Below are 13,437 nucleotides of genomic sequence, written 5' to 3'. Positions count from 1 at the left end.
AACGTTCCTGTTGTATTGATACCAACTACCCTGCACACAAGGATTTTGTTACTTCTTCAGGGACTATTCTGGCTCAGCATCCTCACCATGACTCTTGGGGCATGACATGAGGGCAGTGTGAGACTGCTATAGCAATCATGTTAACAGTTCTACCTTCTTTACAGGATGACTTCTCAATACCTGCAAGCCTTGGTTTAGGATCTTGGCCTAGGGACAAAGAAAAGGCAACAAAAATATTATCTTCATTTCCCACAATGTTAGGGTTAACGAACTTTTGTTCAGAAAATGAAAGTTCCAACAGTTACAGACTTCAGAGGCTGCCTTTGTGGAAATTTTTCCTGCTAAAGATGGACCTGTTCCTTAATGCTTTTGATGATCCTAAATTTTTAACAAGTAACAGGAAAAGTCTATAAATTCAACTAGCCTTCCTGCCACAGATGAACTGTTTCAAAAACAACAAAAGACCAAGCATTGAGGGGTGACATATCATTGCCAATGTGTCATGCAAGTAATGGATATTTTGTATCTCACTCATTTGACACGTGTGATGTAAAGCATGCATACCAGAAGTTCAAATTTCACTGAATTTGATACACATTCATTCATTGGCACCTGGAGAAAAACGGCAACAAAAAGTTTATTATCTTTATTTCCCACAATGCTAGAGTTACTGAACTTTTGTTCAGCAAAAGGAAGTTCCAACACTTCAGAGGCTGCCTTTGTGGAAGTTCTTCCTGCTACAGATGGGTGTGTTCCTTAATGCTTCTGATCATACTAAATCTTCACCAAGTGGACAGGAAAACTTTATAAATTCAACTACTCTTCCTACCACAGACAAACTGTTTCAAAAACAACAAAAGAACGAGGGTTAAGGGATGACATATCATTGCCAATGGGTTGTGCAAGTAATGGTATCTCACTCATTTGGCGCATGTGCTGTCAAAGCATGCATATCAGAAGTTGACATTTCACTGAATTTGATACACATTCATTTATTGGCAGCTGCAGAAAGGCTTTTTGCAAGAGAGTCCGAACATCTTTTAGATGCTGGAATCACCAAGATACTTCCCTCTGTCCTTCACACAATGCAGATGACAATACATCCTCCAAGATTTCTCTTTCAAGCTGTGCATCTTAAGTAGATAGTACCTCAGTTGACCACTTCTTGTTTCACATTGTCATCGGGCGGTTCTGAGCAACCCAAGTGCGTAGAAACTTCTAATTGTAAAAATAATGTAGATATCAAAAGTATTCAAAATTCTTTTACACCTAGGTCCGAAGTTGAGGCATTTGCAAAAAGATCACCTAACAGTTCTGATTCGAACACTCAGCTTGGTTCATGGTTTAAAGATAGTAAGAGTCCAAAGATTGATAACCTGAGCGGCACTTTTTCCTATGACATCACCATTGTAATTTCAAACAGGAAAGAACAGGGAGTTACAAAATTCAAGATATGATATTCTATATAAATCTTGAACTTCTATTGTGTAATTAAGTTCACAAGACAAGGAAAAGAGTTCCATATTGAATTTTTGTGACAAGTCTAAAGATTCAATTACGGAAACATTGGCCGTTTACTGTGAACAAGAAAAAAGACAGAGATAACTGCAACAAGAAAATTACCAAAAAAACCTTCTCAGATATTCCATAGCCACTTACACAATTCTTAAGAAAACTAAAGCCAAAGAAAAACAACTATGAAGACTCGAGCCTCTTTCAAACTCTTTGCATTTACTCTAGGCATAAGCCCAACCACCACCTCCATAAAATAGCTCAGAACATGCCAAAAGACCAAAGCGAGATATTTGTAATTATGTAGCAATGTAGATTAGGTTATTATCTCTAGTTCAAAGCATAAGATTATCCGTAATTATGTAGCAATGTAGCACAATAAATCATGTTCAACATCTACAGACACTGATATTCATGTCTAGCTTTATCCAGCACCTTGCACTTCCTATAGAATATAAATATATCATTTGTTTTTATCAAAACATAGTAAACAATGCATGTAAAGAAAACTGAATTCCTCCATAAAAATTTCACATACGATCTACAAAAATTCATCTGGCCTATAAAAATAATCATCCCCGAACAATTAGTTTTACAAAATCAATATCCACCCTTCAAGTCATTAACAACATCATAGGGAATGGGTGTGACAGTCTCCAAAGTAGCACACTCAACGATAAATCCCGGTTTAGGTCCCTCAGGTTGCCTCTTAGTGCTAATAATCTTGCCAAGTTTTTTTGCCTCTGCCTTCAATTCATCATTTTTCTGTACCCTCAACTTAAAATCTTCTTGACATCGCGATGGTTGGACATGCTCAATTCGTACATGTATTCTCTTCTTGATAATCCTATTACCCACCTGTACATTAATTTAAGATATGTTGTTAGCAAGAAAAAAAGCGAAAGGCAACAAGCTCCAAAAACTTTGAAGTAAATATGTGATATACATTCCATATTTTATCAGAAAAATAAGACTGATAAAATTAAAGGACCAAATTTACAAAACAAGGATTAAGCGAATCAGTTCTAAATAAACCATAGTATTATACTATTATGAACTTACTTGCCAATCAATGGCTATGACAACAGTTGAGTATGCTGTAAATAAAATAAATGTAATTAACAATCCAAGAAGTGTAAGAAAGTCCAAGGAGAAAACTCAAATAACTTGAGGTCCCAAAAAGACCATGATAAGCAGATTTAAGGCAGGTGAAACTGATACAACTTGAGAGCAAAAGGACCAGGTTAGGAGGATTCAAGACAGTAAAACCTCATGTTCATAGGACTCTCAAGGTGCAAAGAAAATTTAAGTTTGCCAACATAACGATAAATCATAATATTATAAATGCTGCAACTACATCTAGGATCTATTAGCAATCGCTCTGCTATGGAAAGCAGAGCATCCAGCCTTCTGTGAAAGTATTAGTATGAATTATTGTACTGGTTACTCAGTCTTGTACTGGCTTTCAAAAGAGTATATTTACAATATAAAGTACTGGGAGCTTTTTCTGTTGGCATTCTTCTATGTGAGAGTCTGAAGATGGGGTCAATAGTTTCAGACAACAACTCTTAAAAAGAGAAGATTCATCCTTGTATGGTAAGTCAATCATCTATGCAAAAGTTTCTGCATGATATAATGTAATAAATTATTATCTAAGTTGCCATACTTGCTGCTTCCCAGGCAAAATCGCTAGTTGATTCGATGCCAAGTTGTATGCGATTCGAAATCGCTATAAATTCACCAACAGTCTTATGTATTTGCTCAAAATTTGACCCGCGGGACCTTGGATGAATTTGTGACAATTGCCAATGAAATTTGTTGTCCATTCGCACCCAGAACAACTTTGACAGCAGTCAAGCAAATTAAAGACAATTTTTGACTTCAACGGATTTTTTTTGAGTTTTTTAATTTATTTTGTTTGCCATATCAGCCAACATAACCCTAAAGCAATGACTGACATTGATTCGGCTAAGTTAACAATTTAAAATGGTAAAACTATACACAGCCGCAGATGCAAGGAACGACAGAGACATTTGTGACCTGACATTCCTCTTTCGAGACGGGAAGATTGAAGGGCATTTACACTATACACAGCTGCAGGCGTAAATACAAGGAACAAAAATGTAGACTTGGAGCATATACACAGCCACAAATATACTGTATGTGATATACCTGTATGTAAATACAGTTAACAGCACATTTTTTTTCATTTTTTTGCAGATTTTTTTGTTGTTACATAACAGAAGTTAATTAATAATAGTTAAAACTTAATGCTTCTATTTTAGATCATAGCAAAGAGTAACCATTTTTTTTCATTTAAAGCACCATCACTATATTAATAGACATTTCTCTGAATTAAAATAATATTCTGAATGCAAATGGAAACGATTTCTAGTCCTGTTTAAGGTTAAAATTATAGTCACATTGCAAGTATTACAATGTCAAGCATTCATTTCAAATTCATAATGGTTGTGTGTTCTTTGCAGATTTATATAATGGCTGCAAGTGGTTTTGGCACCGAAAACCCCCACTTCAAAATCGGCAGACGCTCCCCACTGTGGAAGTACATGGAAGTACATAATGGCTGCAAGTGGTTTTGGCACCGAAAACCCCCCACTTCAAAATCGATAGATGCTCCCCATTATGGAAGTACGTGGAAATAATTCGACCAATGCCAGGTGGAAGAGGTTGTGTATGGATTTAGGCATTAAATTTTGTACAAGGAAACCAAGAGTAAATGGAAGGCCACCTAAAAGCCTCCTTCCAAACCATACTGTCAACAAATACATTCAAGAACAAAAGCAAGCAGATGAAGCTGCTGGGAGGGCAAGTGCTTCTCATCTATTGCAAAGTGTTAGGCCTTCAAAGAAAGGGAAAATGTCATCTCTATCTTCAACTTCTATTACCAATGAACCACCGGCTAAAGGTCATCCATTCTTACGTTCTCAACAACAGCTTGTAAGTAAGAAAGCAAAGGGACCATTGGAAGCATCATTTCAAAATGAAGCTAGAGATATTGTCGATCAAACCATAGCGAGATGTGTATATGCAAATGGATTATCATTTAATGTTGTTTGCTCACCATATTGGCAATACATGGTGAGAGCAGTTAATGAGGCTCCAAAGGGATTCAAGAGCCCTGGTTATGAGAAGATATGCACCACTTTACTTGATGATGAGGTGGCTCGTGTAGACGCTGTCATGCTGCTGCCCATCAAGGATTCATGGGCTGAAACAGGTGTCACAATAGTATCAGATGGATGGAAAGATGCAAAGAACCGCCCTCTAGTAAAACGTTATTGTAGTGTCTACAAGAGGTGCAATTTTTTTTAGAGTTGTGGATTGTGAAGATCAGGTAAAGGGCGGTCCTTTCATTGCAAACATTCTCATCCAACTCATTGAGTAAGTTGGCCCTCAAAATGTTGTTCAAGTAGTAATCGACAATGCAAAAAATTGTAGGACTGCCAGCTTATTGGTTGAAGAGTGATACGAACAAATTTTTTGGACGCCTTGTGCTGTGCACTCACTCAACCTAATGCTGCAAAAAAATGGCACTAAAGTTGAGTGGATTAAAAAATTGTATGAAGAGGCACAAGATATCCAAATGTTTGTCACAAACCGCCATATGACACAAGCCATATTTAGACAATTCTCAAAATTGGTCTTGAAGCTAAGTTCAATTGTTTAAAATTTATACATGTTTAGAAATCTAGTCGCATTAGTTTAGTAAATTTTTTATGTTTTTAAATAAAATAGATTAGTTGATTTTAAATTTTTAATCTACTATTGTTTTGACCTTAAAATAGGTTGTTGAGACCCGCTTTACCTCCAACACTATTGTTTTGAGACACCTTATCAAAGTGAAGGAGGCATTGTCTAGAATGGTAACCAATGCTAACTGGAGTGTATGGAGGCAAACTAATAGTGAAAGGGCAACTATCATTAAGGAAAGGATATTACATGACTCTTGGTAGGATTGTGTTGAGTACCTTCTGAAGTTCACCTCAACCTATATTGAGCATGATCCGATACACTGACATGGATAGCCCTTTCTTGGATGAGGTATATGATGGCATTGACTCCATGATTGAAGATATTCGAGCCATCATAAATAAGAAAGAGCAAGACCTTAATGAAAAGTTCTTCAAGGAGCTAAAAGTAATCATGGGAGAGATGGAATAAAATGACTACCCCTTTGCATCTACTTGCCTTTGCATTGACCCCCAAGTTCTATAGCCACAATGTCCTCAAGGAGAACAGCACTAGAGTTGCTCCATACAGAGATCCTGAAGTTTCTTAAGGGTACAAGACAGCCCTCCGAAGACTCTTTCCAGAGCACCTAAGATCAGCAATGAGGTCTAAATTTATGAGTTTTGCGAGCATCGATGATTGTGGTCCTAATGCTCTTGAAGACAAGAGCAATGTTGATGCTCATAAATGGTGGTACTTCCATGGACAAAAGTACCAACTCTTGCAGCCCGTTGCTATCAAAATCTTATCACAGGTAAGTTATTTAATCTTAAGATTCTAATATGTAATTTCTTGTTCATAAATATTCAAAACTCTTCACTCTATAATTTCAAATTTGTAAATCTTGATAGGTTGCTAGTTCATCATCATCTGAGAGAAATTGGAGTAAATACTCCTTTATCCACCCAATAAAACGCAGCCCACTAAACTCCAAGAAGGCAGATAACTTGGTCTTTGTGCATTCCAACTTGAGGCTCACAACTCACAAAGAGAACATCTACAAGAAAAAGGAAGGCAAAACAATGGGATGTTGAACCAGAGTTGGAAGCCCACTTTGATTCACTAGCAATTGATGACGGTATTGGTGAACATTATAATGAGATACATAACGATGTTGAAGCTGATCCTAAGGCTACAGCTGAGACTACTGATGCTAGTGGCACTAATTGTGCTTCTAATCTACAACTTCCTAATGATGAGGAATTCTTTAATGATTTTTTATCACATGACTGATAGTGATTACTGATTACTGTGATTAGTGATTAGTAATGTTGGCATTATGTAATGCCCCCATTTTAGCGTATAATTTAAATAATAAATAAATATTTTATATAAAGTAATATTAATAATGATATTAAAATAATAATATTTTATAAAGTAATATTACATTATAATCATATAATAATATTATACATATCATATTATTATTATTTAATTTGATATAATTATATGTAGCAATGTACTATATTAATAACGTATTATAATCTAATAATATAGTTGATATATTATTAAATTAATATATATTATAATACAAATATTAATATAATATATTTTGTGATATTAATATAAATATTAAATTTAATATAAATAAATAATTAATATAATTATTATATTGAAAAGACGTGACTCTTAGAATTAAAATATATATATATATATATATATATATATATATATATATATATATATATATATATATATATATATATATATATATATATATATATATATATATATAATGCAAATGTTGGTGATGATCATCAAGAAGAATATATTGAAAAAGCATACAAATAAATAAAACAAAGAGAAATTTCAGTTAAATATGGAAGTGTGCGAATTGCGTAAAAGCAATGTTGCAGCCTATGCTACTACCCTTCCATTATCGAGTGCTGGATATATATAATTTCAGTCTCAATTCACAAGCCATTTTTTGCACTTCAATCATTGGTTAGCATCAGTATCGAATGTGTATTAATGTTCTAATACAAAATTTGATTCCTCTGCCTTGAAAACTGTAACTTCTTTTGTGAAGATTATGCTATAATAGGTATGGGTATGCAAATTTCTTCACATACGTAGTAAAAGCCTCTCAACCTGAAGAAAACAAAAGTAGAAACCTAATAAGTCAACAACATCAGACAATCAATATGTAATCGATATAATGGAAAATTAACAAACATGTCTCCTTAGCATTGGACCATTTCTCGGATATTTTTACCACGTAAGATATGGGAACCAATCAGAGAGAAAAGAACAAAACAGATGAATAGATAGCATGAAGAACAACAATAAATAAAAAGTCCGAGATTATAAACATCATGAACAATGAAGGCGCAAAATTATGCAAAATTTGTTCCATTAGTTTTGGTTGTGATCAGCTGACCAATCAGGGAAAAGATGTCCATTAATAGCACCCAAAAATCTCCAAGTTTTTACAAGGAAAGAAAAGCCTTTGATATATTCCCCTGAATTCACCTACCAGAATGGCAAAATTCAGTTGCACATATGTTTATGGATTGACTGGGGGATATTCCTGAAGTGGTAGTTGACTTTGTGAAGAAGCATAGTGCTATGGCGATGGAAGACAATGATGAATTGCAGCTTGATTTGAATGCTCTAAGTAATGAGAGCATGTGGGAATTGCATGGCCTTGTGAGCAGGTGTTGGAGGATTGTGATTTGTGCCTTCAGCCAAAAGTGCAGAATTCTAATGCACAGGACAGATGCAATGAGCGAATTGAGGATAAATGGTATTGCTACCAAAGATATTTAAATTTAATTATATGGCCATATGCTGACTGCAGCAATGGTTCAAACAAATAGCATCACCTTGCAATACGACCAAGGAGGATAGCCACGTTCAATATCAAATGCCTAGGGTGTGAGAGGGACCCGCCAAGTAAGAAGCGCAAGTATATTTTTTATGTTATAAATGTGATTTTTATTACATATGTAGAGGGGTGGTAAATTAAATGTAATATGATATATGAATTAAAATAAATAATTGATATGATAGATAATGGGGAAAATATATATATATATATATATATATATACATAATTCATAATAAAATAATTATTTTTTCCTAAAGATAAAGAATATTTTGAAAGCTATTCTTCATATTATTGGATATATTGGAAGAATAATTACTTCCTATTCAGACCTAGATTTTGAGAAGCCTATGATAAATTACTACACTTTATCTTAGGATAAAAAGAAGCATAGCTTGAGTATAATATAATAATAATTAATACAATTAATAAATTGCAAATAAATCCATAAGATCACTTGTATTAGTGTGTAGTGGATAGGGAGTGTGCACAAGGTGAGGAGTAAATCGGTCGCGTTGGGGCAAGAAAATCCCAATATAGATTAAAAATCTGAGGGAGCCCCAAGCTGAGCGTGTCCAAACTCAGAGCCGCTGTAAATCTTCCATCCACGTCAAAATTAAGCATGATTCATAGTGGGTATGGAGTGTGCATAGGGGGAGGAGTAAATCGGTCGTGTTGGGGCAATAGAATCCCAATATGGATTTTAAAATCTGAGGGAGCCCCAAGCTGAGCGTGTCCACACTCAAAGCCGCAATAAATCTTCCATCCACTTCAAAATTAAGCATGTTCCTAGTGGGTAGGGAGTTTACACAAGGGGAGGAGTAAATCGGTTGCGTTGGGGCAAAATGAATCCCAATATGGACTAAGGTTTCAGGGAGCCCCAAGCTGAGCGTGTCCAAACTCAGAGCCGAAGTAAATCTGCCATCCACTATGGAATTATACCCCCTATTATAGTACTAGCTATAGAAAATATGCATTTCCAATCTAACTTTTGATTTCAAGATAGGTGAAAGCAACACAACATTCACAATCAAAGTGGTAAAACATTTTCTTATTTTTTATTTTATTTTCTTATTTCAATTTGTAATCTAGATTCTAACATGTATACTATGTGTCTACATTGTGTCTTCATGCATCAATGTGTTTGCTTCGTGTCTTCTTCGTGTCTTCCTACATTCATGTGTCTACATCATGTTTGCATCGCATCTTCATGCATTAATGTGTCTACTTTGTGTCTTCATCCATTCGTTCCTTCATTGGTTACTAATATGTGAACTTTGCATGTGTTTAATACATATGCATGAAAGAGGATGAATCTAGACTATGAGGATCGGATCAATTGCTTAAGGACAAGAAAATTAGAAAGGGGAGGACTGTGATGTCCCCATTTAAATAATTTAACTTTAGATTTCAATAATATGTGAACTTTAACCGTGTATAATTTAAATAATAAATAAATATTTTATATAAAGTAATATTAATAATGATATTAAAATAATAATATTTTATAAAGTAATATTACATTATAATCATATAATAATATTATACATATCATACTATAATAATAATAATTTGATATAATTATATGTAGCAACGTACTATATTAATAAAGTATTATAATCTAATAATATAGTTGATATATTATTAAATTAATATATATTATAATACAAATATTAATATAATATATTTTATATTAAATTTAATATAAATAAATAATTTATATTATTATATTATTATAATATAATTATATTATTGAAAAGACGTGACTCTTAGAATTAAAATATATATATATATATATATATATATATATATATATATATATATATATATATATTGAATGCAAATGTTGGTGATGATAATCAGGAAAAATATATTGAAAAAGCATACGAATAAATAAAAAAAGGGTAAATAAGGAATGACCTAAAAGGGGTCATTACACATTACTGGAAACTTAGATTATTATGTTAATAAACACTGAAACTAAAACTAAGCGAAAAATATATATATTGAAACCGCAAAAAGGAATCCAAACTCTAAAAATGTTTATAATCTAAAGTTTTAAGAATTCTAATCTTTAATTCATAAAATTTGCTTTGTTAAAATGTGCAAACTATACCAGTGTCTCATGCCTCTTGCTACCCATTTCACTCTTCTCAAATCCATCTAGCCTAGAGGCATCTATTATTTTTCAGCAATCAACATGGAGGAATGCTGTTAACCAGGATGAAGAAATTGTTTTTAGCAGTCTGGTTTTGGCATTATCAGTCCAAGCCCTGCAAGCCACACTGCCATCCAACCCATCATTTTTGTGCAGAGGAAGAAAATGCAAAAAAGCACAGAAATAGTTAACAAAATGTAATGCAAAAAATGTGTAAGGTTTTGATCTTTTGAAATCAAAATAGGCACACATCTAGGATAAAAACAGCTAGATTCATTAGGAACGAAAAATACATATCAAGGGTCAAAGAATCAAACCCTGTTCAATTCGAAGAGATTTTAGCATCTGTATTGATTCCATAGCTCCCGTGAAACCACTCTAATCGGTAACTTAGAAGCATAATAATGAACTATAACTTTAGCAATTATTGATTCAGAATGTCTATTTGGTTTGTTGAAATTATTAGCGGTCTGTTAGTGGGCATGCCATATTAATTTGGCCTCTCTTGATTGTTAATGCAGGCTCAGTTCTCAAATGCAAAATCCAGTTGGTGTGGCACAAGCTATGCCAATCTGTCTTCCTATTTACCCTACTGGACGTCCTTGCCTAAGCCAAGCAACATTCTTATGGACAGGGACCACCTGTGCATCATCCCAACTCAAGTAAATAAAACATTTTTATATATATTTAATGATAGATTGGGTGCTGATGCTTATAATCTATGCCAATTACTTCAAAGTTCATTCTGATTCTTTGTAAATAATACCATTCTCTGAATGTGCTTGTATTAAAGGAAAGGATGTGCATCAGCCTTTGCTCAGCGACCTGAAATAAAAGCTCAACATTCATCAGCTTTTATTAGTATCTTTATTTTCTTATATTTTAACAAAATGTCATTTTTAGCATGTTATGCCTAGAAACCGTTCCAAATTTTCGCAAGTTCCTCATCCACAATTGTGATGGCTAGAAATTCACGGTGTGAGACCAATTTTGTTGCAGCCTGCTGGATTTGGTTATCAACAGCAGCTTGTCTCTGGTACGAGGCCAGGAAATGCACCTATTCTAAATTTTTATGTTCTTCTGATTCAGCCACAACAAGGACAACGATCTATCGTTATGCAGGCTGTAGCTACACCCATACAAAAGCAGAAACAGAAGCAGCAGAAAATACCACTTATACCTCAACGGGCAAAAATACTTTATCTGTATTTTGGAATAATGGTACATCAATCTTGGTTCTTAACTATCTTACTTCATCTAGTATACATGTATCATAAGTTCTCCTAACCTGTGCTTGTTTGAACAGATGCTACCTCAGAAATATCGCATTAATCATAGTCCACCAGTGAGGAATATTAATGACATGCATTTTCCTGGAGTAGTTGGAGGGATGCTTCATCATCAACTAGACATGTGTGGTATTCCTTTAAGTTGTACCGATTCAGCTATGGCACAACCCATATCCATTGGTACTTTGGCTTGGTCTCTTACAAATGCAAGTCCTGAGCAACAGAGGACAGTAAGGATCGGGATCCTCTATTTTCACAAAACCTTGCTCTCTACGATTTCATATTATGCGTAAACAGTTTGGATGTCATTACTGTTTTGTTTCAGATTTGTATAATTTTATCACCCTTTTCCTGAAATACGTGAATATCATTTGCAGACACTTGAGGAAAGACCGTACCCTTGGTGGATCAGTTGAAACATGATCAAATAGCTAAAATTACAGGAATGCTTCTTTGGCATTTGTGTGATCGGCTAAATATGGAAGGTCTATCCTCAGATTTTGCCCCCACTCTTTCAGTAAAGCAATAGTGTACAAGCATAGATTGCAGACAAACACATAAAAAATACCAAAATGCAAAAGAAGAAGAAACACGCGTGAGGAAGATGTATCACCTACCTGTTTGTTCATTACAACACCAATAGCTCTTTTGGTGATGTTCCATACGACTCCAGTACGGCCATGGTAGAACTTGTGGGGCATGCCCTTGTGGATGCTGCCATTTACTTTGATGTCCACATACTGCCCTATCTTATATGTCCTCAGATACGTGCCCAGAGGCGCATAGCCATGCCTCCTGAAAGGCCTTGCAAACAGATCGCGGGTTCGGGCGCGAACTCCGTGTCCAGCAGGCATATTTGTTCTCCTCCTACTCCCCTCTTCTCTGCAGAAATTGCAGCAGATGAAGGAGACACTTTGTTAAGAATTTTTTTATAAACCCTAACCCTCGTTTCACTTCCAAGATCGACCGCTCTGCTTTGGTATGGTCTCGCTAGGGTTTCTTGCAGATTTTTTTTTTTAATGTGTGAGAATTAAAATGTTTAAATAAAATAGAAATGAAAGCCCTACTCTCTATCAAATAATTTTTTTGAGTATGGGAAGTTTGCATATTTTGAAATAGAATAAGCAATGTAAATTTTCGATACGGATAGTTTCTATATAAAAACAAAAGACGCAATGCGTCATAGTTCCTGTCTAACGCATAATGGTTGTAGAAGTGTAGATGAGTGAGAATCTAAATTAACATTGTGAATGCATTAATTTTTGCTTAGAAATGCACTTGTGCTTTGATATGATTGCTCATATTTTGTTGTTAAATTCTCATCTTAGAAATGCACTTGTGATTTGATATGATGGTTCATATTTTGTTATTAAGTTATCGTGTTATATTATTATATCTTTGGGCATTTAAGCCCAAGAATAAGAGGCTAAAGTCCCCAATATGGCACTAAGTACTTAATACCATACTACGATCAATACATATGCTTTAGACAAATTTGCACCTTCTACATTGACAACTTAAATTATGTGCAATGAAGAACGATATCCATACCAATATTTGAATTATAGAACTTGAAAAAGTGATGAAGCATTTGGAGTATAACATTATATGTTTAAGCATACCATATATGCTACTAGAGAACCATAAGTAGTTGGAATAACTCCCCCAACCGTGTATTATTCTCATCTTGATTATCAAATGGAACTCACACTATTTTTAATCATTAGCACTAGACAAAAACTAGGATAGAGATATAGATAAAGATAAATAGTAGTATACAACAATAACAACATAAACATAAATGTAGAAGGGAAAAAAAAAAGATAGATAATATAGAGGAGGAAGAGGAAGATAGATAAAATAGTAAGATAGAGTGATAACAACATAACTTGTGTGTGTGT

The 13,437-nt window shown here is 34.3% G+C and overlaps 1 protein-coding gene across 1 annotated transcript; it reads right to left on the bottom strand.

Moving 5' to 3' along the window:
- Positions 1 to 2,012: 2,012 nt before the first annotated feature.
- On the bottom strand, positions 2,013 to 12,727 carry LOC149530987 (large ribosomal subunit protein eL21z/eL21y-like). The gene is made up of 2 exons (XM_089809674.1): positions 12,154 to 12,727; positions 2,013 to 2,370 (listed from the first exon to the last, which is right to left on the bottom strand). Exons 1-2 carry the CDS (start codon positions 12,388 to 12,390, stop codon positions 2,113 to 2,115), a joined length of 495 nt encoding a protein of 164 aa, XP_089665800.1. The 5' UTR covers positions 12,391 to 12,727; the 3' UTR covers positions 2,013 to 2,112.
- Between the last annotated feature and the right edge of the window lie 710 nt (positions 12,728 to 13,437).

The sequence above is a fragment of the Cupressus sempervirens genome, chromosome 11 (genome assembly GCF_028749045.1).
Source record: "Cupressus sempervirens isolate cs-2001-9-10 chromosome 11, ASM2874904v1, whole genome shotgun sequence".
Taxonomy (NCBI): domain Eukaryota; kingdom Viridiplantae; phylum Streptophyta; class Pinopsida; order Cupressales; family Cupressaceae; genus Cupressus; species Cupressus sempervirens.
This window is presented reverse-complemented; position numbering and strand designations above follow the sequence as displayed.

Coding starts and splice junctions, on each gene's coding strand:
- LOC149530987 (XM_089809674.1), bottom strand. CDS start 12,390: ATGCCTGCTGGACACGGAGTTCGCGCCCGAACCCGCGATCTGTTTGCA. Junction 2,371..12,153: donor GTGTTGTAATGAACAAACAG/GTAGGTGATACA, acceptor ATTAATGTACAG/GTGGGTAATAGGATTATCAA.